At 41.4% G+C, this 14,870-nt stretch overlaps 1 protein-coding gene across 1 annotated transcript in view; it reads left to right on the top strand.

The window, feature by feature from the left end:
* Positions 1-14,870, top strand: part of DIS3L2 (DIS3 like 3'-5' exoribonuclease 2) — a 347,038-nt gene that overhangs the window by 33,515 nt on the left and 298,653 nt on the right. Inside the window, exons 2-3 of the mRNA XM_010837096.1 lie at positions 5,767-5,910; positions 6,429-6,586. Coding sequence (XP_010835398.1) covers positions 5,859-5,910; positions 6,429-6,586 — 210 coding nt within the window. The 5' untranslated portion in view covers positions 5,767-5,858. The remainder of the gene's footprint in view (positions 1-5,766; positions 5,911-6,428; positions 6,587-14,870) is intronic.

Below are 14,870 nucleotides of genomic sequence, written 5' to 3'. Positions count from 1 at the left end.
GGCTTAAGATGAGTTAGTGGTCATACATGAAAAAAATGGAGCCATATTCTTTATTACAAATCCTGAATTTGAGTTAATTTTCTTTCATTTTTGTTTTTTTCTTCAGATTGGCTAATCTTGATTGATCTGTTTTTCCACGTCTACCTATTATTTCTTCTGTTAGCTCAAATCTGCTCTTGAGCTCTTCAAGTGAAATTTTCATTTCAGTTATTCTGTCTTTCAACTTGCAATTTACATTTAGTTCTTTTAAAAAAATAATTTGTATGTCTTTATGGATATTTTTGTTTGATGAATCATTGTCATCATGCTTTCCTTTAAAGACAGCTTCTTTTAGTTCTTTGAGCATATTTATAATAGCTGCTTTGAAGTCTTTGTTGACTGAATCTAAAAATCTAGACTCACTTAGAGATAATTTTTATTGAAACTATCCCCTGCCCCAGTGTATGGATCACACTTTCCTGTTTTTTTTTTTTTCTTTTTTGCATATCTTATAATTTTTTGTTGAAATCTGGACATTTTTGATAATATATTCTTCATTCTGATTCCTTTTCCTTCAGAGTTGAAGGTGGATGCTCTTTTGTTTAGTGGCTTGCATGGACTAATTCTATAGAGTCTGTTTTCTCCTGTAGTACGTAGCCACGCATGTGTCTGTTCAGTTCTTTCTTTCTTGTTTTTTTTAAGCATGACTGTCTGGTAGTTGCCTCGGAGTCAGCATGTCTTAGCAGTCAGCTTATGATTAGTTAGAAGTTATGTTTTAACTCCTTGCAACAATAAGGCCCCCATCCTGTGTCAGTGGTCCTGACCAGACTTGGGAAATGTATTCAAAATTGAGGCATTATATGGCTGTGCCCTGGCTTTTGCTTTCTGTATTTGCAAGGCTCACATTCATCCAGGGATGAGCGCTCTAGGGCCCACTCATTTCTCTCCTGCATGTTTACAGTCTTTCCTGCACATAGGAGGAAAAAGTAGATTCTTAACAAGGCACCCATTGGTTGTCTTGTTGCCTGATTCTCCCTGTTAAATTTTTGGTTAGTCTATTGGTCTGGTACTTGCCCTAACTAGTATTGCAATCTCAGACTAGCTGTGATATTGGCCTTCCCTGTTTTTTTGCACCTTGAATCACTATTGATTTTGAAAATGCCCATGGACATGGAATTCTTCTTGTTCTGCTCTAAACAAATTTAGTTCCTATGGCCGTGGGCTTGCTGCCTTAGTAGGACTTCCACGTCAAGGAACTGGGAGTAGGTGTAGGATGGTGGGAGCTCCAGCCTAAACCACCACACATTCTCACTGTTGTTACTGAGATTCAGTAGATTTTCTTGAATAAACACTTCTCAATTTGTTGTAGCCTTTGGTTAGCATCTAGACCCTTAAAATGGTTGGTTTTGATGATTTTGTCCATATTTATTGTTGGGGGTATATAATATTTGTCAGACTCTTCATTCAGCCATCCTGGGAGATTCTTCTCCCTGCCTTCTCTGTGTTTCTCTGACTCATTTTTAAACATTTATATTTTATTTAAATCTTAGTTCAGAATATGTTATGAAGGAGGGATTTACTGGCTATTTATAAAAAATAATATTAAGTAGTGTTTTAGCATTACTTAACTATTTTAGTGAAAGTGAAAGTCTCTCAGCTGTGTCCCGACTCGTTGCGGGTCACATGGACTATATAGTCTACGGAATTCTCCAGGGCAGAATACTAGAGTGGGCAGCCTTTCCCTTCTCCAGGGGATCTTCCCAACCCGGGGATCAAACCTAGGTCTCCCGCCTTGCAGGCAGATTCTTTACCAGCTGAGCCACCAGGGAAGCCCAAGAATACTGGAGTGGGTAGCCTATCCCTTCTCCATTGGATCTTCCTGACCCAGAAATTGAACTGGGGTCTCCTGCATTGCAGGTGGATTCTTTACCAGCTAAGCTACCAGGGAAGGCCTTAATTATTTTACGTGTTTCCTAATTATTTGTAATGTTAATTTTCTATTTTTAAATGTGATGCTTATTATAATCCTATCTCTTTTTTTCTTTATTCCTTGAATTATATCCTCTTCATGTGTTTTTATGATCTCTCGCTTTCCATTGGCTCCATCTTAGCTTCTGAATAGGCTCAACCTTTCTTTCTTTAAACCTCTCATGACTTTATCTCCTTGAGTTTCTTTCCTTCACTACCCAGATTCATAACTTTCTTCTGTTCTTGCTACTCATAAGGCTGATGGAGACGCAGGGCTAAGGCAGGTGCGATACTCCGGGCACAAACACTTCAGTAGGCACTTCCTCTCGGAGTCCTGCAAGCATGGAGTTGGCACTTGTGTGACTTTGCCTTTATGAATATTGTATCCTACATACCTTGCTTGCCTCTCCCTAGTCCTGGTCCTGCTACTCATATTTCTCTCTAGTATATATTCATTTTAACCTGGTTTTTGTCCCAGATAGTCTTCATTTATTCAAAATTTTGAGCACTTACTCTGTATTGAACATTGGGTCTTAAGCCATCACTTCTTTCACCCAAATGCTTTCTTCATTTTCACTTTCTCAAGTCTAGTGCTTTTGCTTCCTCATTCCTACTTTTTTGTACCATGTAGCACTCTTGCCCAGTACTGCGTGTTCATCCTCATCCCAGCCCAACTTTTCAGAATGTGTAGCTATTTCCATGGCAAAACACCCTCTCTAGGAGCTGGTGGGCGGTTGGGCGGTGTATCGGTGGCATGTGTTCTGGAAGCTGGTGAGGATCAGAGAGTAACCTGTGCTTGCAGTGTGCTTGTGCTTTCAGGATAGGAGCATGCAGGTCTTCTGCAGGGGTAATGGGCTTCACGGTCGTATCACTGGGAAGGGAAGAGTGCTTGTTTGTCCACCTGCTGCTCAGTGTCTTATATTTTCGGAATCTTTCCATCTGCTTTCAGTACTTTGAAACCCAAAAGCAGACTTTGACTCTCTGCTCTGCTTAGCCGGTCTGGCTTATTCTTGCCAATGGGCTTTCCTGGTTTTTCCCATTCTTTGCTGACTTGTTTTTAGCATGGTTTCCCTGAATGACCCTGTTTTGCTTGGTGTTCTCACTGCTTGTTCATGAAAACAAAACTCGTCCAGTCATTTAAGGAATGATTATTGGGCACCTGTTCTGTCCTGGATACTATGGGAGCCAGTGGGGTTTACAGTAATGAACCCAACCAAACATTTCATATCTTCCTGAGCTAGAGAGAAAAGTTAGGTGCATATCACACCAACTGAGATAATTGCTGTGGAAAAAAGTTACAAAGGCAGCTTGCCTGTGGACTTTTGAGTTGAGATCTCTGTACCTCCATCTCACTGGACTGGCAGTACCTCCCTTGAATTTTGACCTCTTGCCTACATCTAGACTTGATAGGAAGTACCCCATTTTCAATTCTATCTCTTGTTTTTGAATTGTCTTTCTTCTGCTTGCAGCTTGCTCCAACCCCTCGCCCCACCCTAAGGCTACCATTTGTTTTCGTACCCTGGTGCAAACCCTGGTCATGAACCTATCTTCCTTTGAAAGTTATTTTTCTCTTGTTTTCTTATCATCAGACTATACTGGTTTTTTCCCCACTATATCTTTACTAGCTTCTTTTACATAGCTTTTACTATGTTTTCTACTTCTTCTTCCTCTTTGCATTTCCTAAGAGTTGCCCTAACCCAGATTTTGTCCTAGGCCCTCTTCTGTATCAGCTTACCCTTTTGGGGCAGTCTCTTCCATTCTAGAAAACTTTGGCATACCGTCTTTGTGCAAATGGCAGGCTAATTTATCTCTCTAAGTGATGCTCCAGTTTTCAAGTTTTTGAGGTAGAAGTGTGTAGTTCCATGTGTAGAGTATAAGTAGAGGTATGTAGTGCCACATAGAGGGATGTAATACTTCACGTCGTTTATATCTCCCAGTCTCCTTACTTGAAATCTCACCCAACTGCCACCTCCTTGCTCTCTTTCAGATACGCCTGGTTGCCAAGTGGTGCTAGGCTGGCCTGTGTAAGGCCATGTTCACAGTCTCTTTGTTTCCATGTCTACAGCTGCAGCTCTAGTTCAGGCCTTCCTGTCCTCTTACCAGTCTGTTCTGGTTCTTTCCTAAGGTGCAGCTGCAGCCAGTCTCTCTGGACTCCAGATGACTCTCATTGCTCTGCCAGGTTAATCTTTCTTGAAACACAACTTTGATCTGTTGTTCTTCTCTTCCGTTCATTCACGCTTCAGAAACTTCCCTACTGCCTTTGAAAATGGGGCTGGTTTTCTAGACCTTCCAACTTGTTTTGTTTTCCTTGCCACTGCCTCCCTTCATATAGGCTGGACTCTGTCCAAATGGAATTAACGTTGCAAGAAGCTCCCTGTGTTTTTCTGTTTGCGTGTCCGTATTTCCCCCCCGCTTTTGCAGCAGCATGCATTTCTCACATTCTCAGCTCTTAAAATCTTTCCTGGAGCTCTCTCGGATTTCTGGACCTGGAGGTACTCTTCTTCCATCATACATACATATACCCATACTTTAAGAAAATAAAGTGCTTATCACTCCCCACCTGTATTACTTGTTATTTTAATATGATTTTTAAGTCTCCTTAACTTTTGTATCCCTCCTTGTGCCTAGCATAGTGCCTTGTGGAAACAGTTGTTGAATGAAGGAGTGGGTGAGCACATTTCTGAATAAAGCCAATGGGACAGCCTGGACTCTGGAAGGTGCCATTCCCTCTGCCTTGGTGCTTGTCTCAGACCATCTGTTTCTCTCCCTTCTTGAAACTTTTCGACTTTATCTCTGATTCTCTTCATGTATCTGAGTGGTACATGTACACTGAGTGGTTTGTTACTCTTGGTCTCTGTTGCTTGTTTCCTGAGTTAGTATTGATTTCGACTTAAAGAAGAATGACATCATTTTGGTGAAGGATATGTGTGGGAAATTTAGCAGAAATGGAAGCTAGTGTTCAGAATGACATCTTGATCCATTTTATTGGTAAGCAGGCTGCCCACCCGGATTTTGGAAATTTGCAAGTATAGGCTTGAAGCCTGGGCCGGTGGCCAGCAGAGAGTAGACAATGTCGTGATGACATGTTCAGTATCCAGGTGGAAGGCTGGGGTTGGGGGTGCTGGCTGCAGGGCCCCACATTCCAGTCTGCTGAGCCAGGCAGCTGCTTGTATTCCTTAGGAGTAGCCACCTGAGCTTCTAATCAGAGGACTGGTTTGAAGTGATGGCAGGTAAGAGAAGGGAAGTAGATGTCTAACTACAATATTTCATTTTTTTTTTTTGAAAGCTAGTGAATCATCCATGCATAGTTTTGGACATCTGGTTGTGGCAGTAAGTTAGGTTATGTTGCTGAACTCTAAGAAATTGATTTATTTGATTTCACAGAAGAACATCGTTTGTCTAACGTTAAATTTAGTAAATACTGCATCTCTTGAGCCCTAGTTTAGTACTTATTTCATGATAGCCTTTAGATTCTAGATCTTTATACCATCTTCAAAACCATATTCCCTCCTGCTCTTGTGCATTTTACTAGCTGAACAGGACCTCAGAATTCCTTAATTTTCACCCCATTACCCTATTTGTGGAGGTTTTTAGTAGAAGTGGTCCAAACAAGCAGGCTGTGATACCCATGAGGTTGAACGCTTTGAAAAGCAGCTCAGGACAGATGGTGTGCTTGACTAACTGCCGACCAGAAACTGACACCGGGATCCAGGGGGGGGATACCATGTTGCCTTTGCCATCCAAGTCCTACATTTCCTAGAGCACAGAGGAGGCTTCAGGTTAACTGTTTCTCAGTCACCTGTCTCTTTTTGGTTTCAGCTAGTGACACTTGAGCTGCTCAAGGCGGGAAGAATTCAGAGCAGTGGAGGCCCTGCGGGATCTGGAGAGAAGAGGTGACCTTGGAACCAGTAATGAGCCATCCTGACTACCGGGTGAACCTCCGGCCCCTGGGGACCCCCAGAGGTAGCACACGGAAAATGGAGTCTACTCTAGCAACTGGAAATAAAACTGGAATGGAGGCACAGGGCAGGTCTTAGGACTAAAGAGGGACTATAATTCTTTTGGTGATCTCTTAAATATTCTCCTGTAGGTTATTTACTTTAGAATTGTGTGGTTCCTTGTTGTCTTAATATATTGTTATATTGAGTACAGCTGTTTGATTTCCTCTAGAAAAGTGGTGATCTTTTAGTAATTCCTATTTTTAAAAGTTTGTGTCTATGAACAGCAAAGCATACTGAACCCATTACTTGTTTTCTGTTCCATGTATATTGTGGTGCTGATTTAAAATTCAGGTCTCATCTGTGTACATTTTATTCATGTTTTCTTACTCAGTTTTCCTTTTTATGACTATTTTAAATCATTATCAGGGGATTTTATTCTTTTTTTGGTCTTTAATTTTTTTTTTTAAAGGTAAAATATCCCCAGTTTTAAAAATACAGAGATGTTTGAAGAAAAAGTTGATTGCTGCCTCATGTTTCTAGGTGTGTCCTCTTTGGTTGGCCCACATGGTGTTGGTGCTTCGCCAGGTGACAAAAAGTCAAAGAGCAAGACCACACGAGGGAAGAAAAAGAGCATATTTGAAACCTACATGTCCAAGGAGGATGTTTCAGAAGGCCTGAAGAGAGGAACACTTATCCAGGTGCTTAAAATATACTAGAAGGCTATTCCTTGAATATATGGAATCAGAAGTAATCAATTATTCATGAAACTGTTTATTTTTCTGTGCTGTGTGCATGAAAGAAATGATGCCATCACAGGCTCAGGGCTTTCCACTTCTTGGACCTCCAGAGTAACTAGAGGTGAGAAGTGTCACAAGGCCATCACAGAGTGCTCTGAGATTTGAGAGGAGGGAGCCATGACTTCCGTAAGGGTTGTCTAGGAGTGCTTTATTGGAAGGGGTATATTAGAGCCAGGCCGTGGACTGGTGCAGTTAAGTGAAGAGAAGGCGCTTCTCTTGGGGACCAGTGTGAGCTCCTGAGAGAGAGTGGGATATAGGGTGTGGCTGTAAGACACATTGTAGGTCAGTTTGCCTGGAGCACATGGACGCTGACTGCAGGGAATAAGGTCGAAGAGGAAACAGTTAACAGCAGCAGACAGTATTTGTTGAGAGCTTTATAGTTTGCTAAATATTTTTACAAGCTAGTTCAGCAGTTTGGCTCGGCAAACGCTGGGGTATGCACTGTGAGCCAGGAGCCGTTGTATAGGAGCACACCGCATAGGTGCTTCCAAGATGAAGGTGGGTGAGGCTGCCTTTCTGTACATTGAGCCTGTGGCCCCGTCGTGGAGCAGACATTTTTGTGGACAGATGATTTGAAGATAAAGGGTAAGTGCTCAGATAACAGTATGACCAGGGTGTATGGGAGAATGTTTGGGGAAACTGGGAAGCTGTAGCAGGTGACCCCTGCGGTGAATAGTGAAGGATGACTGTATTAAATGAGTGACGTGTGTGTGGGAGGGAGATAAGGAGAGGGCGTGACTCTAATGAAGCCGGGAACTGTGAAACAGTATGGAGCAGGACAGCTCAGGTCTTTTTAAGTGTGAAATCTGAGGCAGGTAGTCGGTAATGAGATGAACAGGCAGGCGAGGCCACATATCCTTTGAATTGAGTCTGTTTTATAAAATTCTTAGGTTAGTATACAAACATTGCCATGTGTTACTTGGCTCACTTGAAGATGTTGACTGTGTTCCATTTCTCTCATTCTGAGTGTCCGGCTTCTCTATTTGTATTTGGGGCTGGAGATCCAGCCAATTAACAGATCCTCTTATTTTCTTTTCCTTTTTTATCACCTTTTGTATTTACCTGTGGTCCAGTACATACGCTTAATATAGACTTTGAATGAAAAATTATTTTTAACAAATTAGTTGCTTTTTATGATTTCAGAGGTACCATTGGTTTTTTTTGTTTTTTTTTTTTAAGCATCCCTTGGTTTCTTTGATAAAGCCTCTCAGGAAAGTTAAAGCTTTAGCTGGACATTTGTTCATTCATTAATCCATTTATTTGCTGTTTATCGTTCAGCGCACACACTGCACTCCATTCCTCTGCAAGTGTCTTGGCCCTCGTCTTGTTCCATGTATGAGGACCTGTTGTGCTTTTCCAAGTCTTATCTCCTGCCCTTCTCTTCCAGGTACGCTCTGCTCCATTCACTCTGATCTTCGAAACGTCCCCAATAAAAACTCTGCTCTTTGATTGCCCTGTGACTCTCTGTACACGCTGTTCCTGATGCTGGGAATGCTCTCTCCCACTATCTTGATATAATCATGCTTGACCTTACCTAAATGTTACCTCCTCTGTGAAGCTTTACTTAAGTCTCCAACCAGAATTGGTCATTACCACTTTTCCTGAAGCCAACCTTTTTGTTTACCCTTTGTTCTAAACTTATTATCATTTCTTGGCATTTGAGTTTCCTCAAACAGATTGTTCACTTCCCTGTGGTCAGGGTCATGTCTTATTCCCACAGATAGGCCCAATGACTGGCATTTGATCGATGCTTAATACATTTATATCGAATGAATATTTATTTACTGACTGAATAAAGGATCAAGGTATAGTCTTGGAAGAAGAGTGAGCAGACCCTCAGTTGTTATGACTTGGAGGAAAAATCATTTATAAAATCCATAGAGATAGGCTGAGGGAAATATTCTGCAATGGTATTATTTTTGCTCCCTCATATTAATTTTTGCTTTTGAAACAACTCTTTGCTAATATTAAAACAAAAAGCTGATCAATATAACAACTCTGGTTCCCAGGAGTTTGTAAGTGATTCCTCCTGGCCTGTGACATCATGGGACTCTGCAGCCAGAGTATCCCCTCCACAGATGAGAGCAGTTGTTCTCTGCAGATGGGAAAGGAATGGGTTCCAGATATGAGGTCACCTTGTAAAATATACAACACTGTAAATAAGGGTTTCATAGGCAGAGAAACAGTCCATCTGTGCAGGCCCTGATGGGTAAGGTAAAAAGCTAGTCAAGGAAAGATACTTGAATGCTGTGGCCTTCAAATCTTAATGCTACATCTTAATTAGATGTAAGTGTTCGTTAACTTTTGTATGCAGGCTTAAGTATATCGTGACATCCTTTGTCTTTTCCCCATCTAAAGAAAATTTTATTGAAAGACAGATATTTTTTAATAGAGTAGAATAATTATTTTATTTTCAGTGTGTTCATTGTTTTGTCATGTGTGGTGAAGAGAAGTCCACAGTGACCAAAGAAATCTCTTTCCTGTGTTTGAACTGACCGGCAACAACAGATGGTCATGTACATGTAGTTTTGAAATTTTTTTTTGGAAAATGAGTTTTCGTGTTGAAGAACATATGTCCTTTTTCTCTCCATAGGTACAGTATTTGGAAGTTATTATGTGATGTATTGGGGAAAATGAGAGTCTGGGATAGAGCAGCCTGGAAGGAGTTCCGGTTTTGGGTGATGACCAAAGTGACATGGGTATAAAGATGGTAAAATTGGTTTGTTTCATATTCCTAGGTGGTTCTTTGGCAAAAGATGGTTCAGGCTGAGCCCCCAGAGCTGCCTGAGGCATGAAGTCAAGTTTCTCCTAGGCTAAAATGTTGGTGTAAAGTTGTTATTAGACCCTGAAAGAAATCCTTGTCCAGGAAGACAGGACAGGATGTCCTGTCTCTAGGACATTCACCATTTATTAAGAGGGAAAATCAGCTAGAGAACATTTAGATGTGAGTTAAAGAGAAGAATCAGTTCAGTTCAGTTCACTTGCTCATTCGTGTCTGATTGCGACCCCATGAATCGCAGCACGCCAGGCCTCCTGGTCCATCACCAACTCCCGGAGTTCACTCAGACTCACGTCCATCGAGTCAGTGATGCCATCCAGCCATCTCATCCTCTGTCGTCCCCTTCTCCTCCTGCCCCCAATCCCTCCCAGCATCAGAGTCTTTTCCGATGAGTCAACTCTTTGCATGAGGTGGCCAAAGTACTGGAGTTTCAGCTTTAGCATCATTCCTTCCAAAGAAATCCCAGGGCTGATCTCTTTCAGAATGGACTGGTTGGATCTCCTTGCAGTCCAAGGTACTCTCAAGAGTCTTCTCCAACACCACAGTTCAAAAGCATCAATTCTTCGGCACTCAGCCTTCTTCACAGTCCAACTCTCACATCCATACATGACCACAGGAAAAACCATAGCCTTGACTAGATGGACCTTTAGTTGGCAAAGTAATGTCTCTGCTTTTGAATATGCTATCTAGGTTGGTCATAACTTTTCTTCCAAGGAGTAAGCGTCTTTAAATTTCATGGCTGCAGTCACCATCTGCAGTGATTAGTGGGTTATAGTGGACTGCCCAGTCATTTAGAAGGAACAGATGATATGCATGACATTAATACTGGTGTGGTGGGAGAACTTCAACTCTGCAGACATGAATTAATAAGCTTTAACAAGTGTTTCTTGACCACCTGCTAAGTGCCAAGCATATATCAGTGAGCAAAATAGGCAATTCACTGGGGGAGACAGGCAAAAACAACTGAAGAAATAAAGAGAAAATTACAGTCTGTGTTGTGTGCTTATTAGAAAGCAAGAATAATGAGAGAGAATAACTATGGGGTGCTACTCTACGTAGGGAGGTTAGGCCTCTTTGAGGAAGTGACTTGAGTTGAGATCTGAAGGGTGAGATTGAACCAGACATTTGGAGAACTAGGAAAAGAACATTATAGGCAGTGATATAAGTTAGTAGAAGAATGGCAAGTGGTGATTGTGAAAACTGATAAACATCTTTTACTATTGTGATTATGTAACTATTACTCACTTAATACCATTGTATCATGATTGGTCAACAGAAAAAATAATAGAACTCTGTATCACAGAAACTGCCATTTAATGGAAAAACCTGTAATCATTTTTAAAAATCCAGATGCATATCAGAATTATCTTGGAAGTTTTTGAAAAATACAAATGTGCAGGTATTGCTTTGTTTTCACTAGAGCTCCAGATATGTTTCTGTGAGCAGCCATGTTAAAAACAGCTGGACTATATGATGATTTTTTACTTTTATCAGTTTGTTTCACTTTTTCTATTTCATATTCAGTGCTCCTATTTCATTTAGTTTACGTTTTCCAATTTCTCTGTCTCTTCATTTTTTTTTTTTTGATCTTCTTTCTCAAGACTTTATCAGGTTTAATACAAAAGCTTTTGTATAGCATGTACATATAAATAATATGTATACTATATATATTTTAGAAAACTTAATCAGTTTTTGCCTAACAAAAAATTATGACATTTCTATTCTGTTTGTTTGACTTAGTATGAATAGAATGCTAGATTTCTAATTAAAACAAAAAGATATGCAACGAGCAATAAAGGTTTACTGTATAGCATAGGGAATGATAGTCAATATCTTGTAATAACCTATAAAGGAAAATAATTTCAAAAATAATATATGTGCAGATGTATAACTGAATCACCTTGCTGTGTACTTGAAACATTGTAAGTCAACTATACACCAGTAAAATATATACATTAAATTAAAAAAATGAACCTATACAAGGGAACAGATTGGAAAGTAGAAACAAACCTAATCTTGAGCTGTCATTTTATCCTCACTTAAAGCCACATAATCTTGGATTTTATAAACACATAAATCAATAAATGTCTTTATTCTTTTTTTTTTTTTTTAAGTATGGCAAATGGAAAAAGGCCTAGTATTTTTGAGGACTTAGAAGAAGGCCTGTTGAATATACTGAGCAAAGGGGATTATGTTGGGAATGAATGGGAGAGTTAGGTGGCTGCCAGTCCATGTAGGTTCTCTAGGCTGTGTTGGAGGGTTGGATTTTGTTTAAACAACTGATGGGGAGTCATGGAAGAGTAATAAGCAGGGGAAGGACATGGTCTATTTTATGCTTTTAAAACAACTCTCTGGCAATTGTGAGATGAATAGAGTAGAAGCTGGGAGATCACGTAAAAGGCTATCACTCTACACCAAGCAAGAAAATATGGCGATGTGAACATGGGTGGTGGCAGTGAAGTTGGAGAGAAGTGGGTGGACGTGGAGCTAGTGCTGGCATGACCTGTTGATGGGTGAATTGTGGAGGGTGAGGCAAAGGAGTCATAATGGATGACTCCGCAGTGTTTGAGTTGAGCCGCTGGATGGATGATGATGCCATTCACCAAAATAGGGTAGACTGAGGGTTGGAATGTGGTACTGGTTTTTTGGGAGAAGCGGACAGATGGCACAAACGAGTGAAGAGGGGTCTGGTGGTGGCTGTGGCAAATGGAGAGGAAGTCTGCAGTAGTTAAGACCAAGGACTCTAGAACCAGACTGCTTGGGCTTGAATGTCGTGTGCAAGCGGGCACCTCTCAGTTCAGTTCAGTCACTCAGTCATGTCCCACTCTTTGCGACTCCATGAATTGCAGCACGCCAGGCTTCCCTGTTCTTCACCAGCTCCCAGAGCTTGCTCAAACTCATGTCCATCGAGTCGGTGATGCCATCCGACCATCTCATCCTCTGTCTCCTTCTCCTCCTGCCTTCCATCTTTTCCAGCATCAGGGTCTTTTCCAATGAGTCAGTTCTTAATATCAGGTGGCCAAAGTATTGGAGCTTCAGCATCAGTCCTTCCAATGTATATTCAGAGTTGATTTCCATTAGGATTGACTGGTTTGATCTTGCTGTCCAAGGGGCTCTCAAGAGTCTTCTCCAACACGACAGTTCAAAAGCATCAATTCTTCAGTGCTCACCTTTCTTTATGGCCCAACTCTCACATCCGTACAGGACTACAGGAAAAAACCATAGCTTTGACTAGATGGACCTTTGTTGGCAAAGTAATGTCTCTGCTTTTGAATATGCTGTCTAGGTTGGTCATAGCTTTTCTTCCAAGGAGTAAACATCTTTTAATTTCATGGCTGCACTCACCATCTGCAGTGATTTTGGAGCCCGCCCCCCCGCTCCCCAAAAATAAAGTCTCTCACTGTTTCAGTCATTTCCCCATCTATTTGCCATGAAGTGATGGGACCGGATGCCAGGATCTTAGTTTTCTGAGGCACGTCTCAGTGCCCCCATTTTCTCATTTTATAAAAAGAGGGTAATGGTACCTACCTCATAGGGTTGTTTTGAGGGTTAAATTAGTTGTTAGACATAAAGCCCTTAAAACAGTGTGACATGTAATAAGCCAGTATAAGTGTTATTTGCGATTGTTTTCATTGCTGTAAGAGAAGCATCTGTTATTCAATTCAGGTGGTTGCTGCCATGTGGCTGATTTTTCATGGAAATACATATTTATGTGTGAAATTCCTCAGTTTTAAGCATTTTCAAACATCCTGTAAGCCAAATAAAACATGTTTGTTATTGCCAAGTTAGACTCATTAGCCCAGCTATATGGTATTTTTCTACAGTAATGTTCAGCTCTTTGGGTGTAGGCATGGAGACTCAGGCAGGTAGTTGGAGTCAACTGAGAGTGAGGTTTCATTAGCTGACTATAAGAGGAGAAGGACCCTTGGCTCAGGGTTTGCAGGGGTGATAGGTAATGACAAGCCATGGCAACTCGGTAGCTGAGGAAGGAAATAAACATAGTGAGGGGAAGAGAGTGAGCTAAGAGGCAGAGCATTAGTAAATCAGGGATCTGACCAGAAGATCTGAAGATGACAGCACCAAGGTGCTGGAGCAGGAGCCAATGAATGAACTGCTAAGGATTCTGGGGATCTTGAGAGAGACTGGGCAAAAAAAGGATACTTTTAAAGTTGCAGTGGGGAAGCAAGGGGGGAAAGTTTTTCTCCTCTGGTCCTTGAGCTGTATGGGATAGGAGAGAAAAGCGGCTCCTTCTGAGAGGACTTGAAGGGAAGTGTTTCCGTGGTTTCCATGGAGGCCAGGAGGCACCAGAGCCTTCAGCAAAGAGATGGAGGATGTAGGAGCCACACATCCCAGGCCTAGGAGAGGGTTTGGGGGGGAAATGAGGGGTGAGGGTTTGGGGCAAATTAGGCAATGGTCATAAAAAGGTGGAAATGGAAGTTCTAGACTTACGTAGGCAGTGAGTAAGACAAGGCGTCTGCTAGACGTCTCTTTCAGTTACAAGGCCATTTCTTGACATGCTTTGCTGACAGCGTCTTCTGTCAGGCTGTGGGGATGACTGAGGTCCTCTCTGGACTCTGCTAGAGATTCTTGTTTCTTAGTGTGGTCACTCACAGGGCGCTGTGTTCCTGAGGTGCAGTTCGTAAAGTCTGCTCCAGTCGAATTGCAAATGCTTTTCTCGAAACAGGCTTCTGTCCCTCCTTGTACACTTTTATGTATCAGGAAGTTTAGGATAGACAATCAAGAATAGAATCTTGGGACTTCCCTGGTGGTCCAGTGACTAGGACTTCGAGGTCCCAATGCAGAGGGGCCTGCGTTCGATCCCTGGTTGGGAAACTGGATCCCACATGCCACAACTAAAGATCCTGCGTGGCGCAACTAAGACCCAGCACAACCAAATAAACAAATCTTTTAGGTCCTTATAATATTTGTTCTTTTAAATAGAGCTGAGGTATTTTATAATAACTGTGAATGGAGTATATAACCTTTAAAAATTGTAAATCACTACCTTGTACACCTGCAACTTATACAATGTTGCACATCAACTATATCTCAATTAAAAAAAAATCACACACACACAAAATCAGGCCAAGATACAGACCTGAGCAAACCTGTTTCTTTCCCCTGAACCCAGTCATGGCATCTCTGAGTGCTCTATACGTAAAGGAACTTTCAAAGCAGAAGGTATTCTTAGCTCTATGCTTCTTCATGTACTATTTACTGGAAAAAAAAAAAAAAAAGAAACTTGGGTCAGAAAATGAATTTTAAAAAATCAACGAGTTTACTTTTATTTATTTGGAGTGTTTATTTCCCCTCACTAAACAGTAAGCTCTGAGGGTAGAGACCCTCTTTCCATTGTGTCCTCATCACCTAGCAAAGTGTCTGGCATGCTAGCTGTCAGTAAATAAG

This window comes from Bison bison, unplaced genomic scaffold (assembly GCF_000754665.1).
Source record: "Bison bison bison isolate TAMUID 2011002044 unplaced genomic scaffold, Bison_UMD1.0 scf7180017864068, whole genome shotgun sequence".
In the NCBI taxonomy this organism is placed as follows: Eukaryota; Metazoa; Chordata; class Mammalia; order Artiodactyla; family Bovidae; genus Bison; species Bison bison.
Note: the sequence above shows the minus strand (reverse complement) of the source record. Positions and strands in the feature narration are given on the sequence as shown.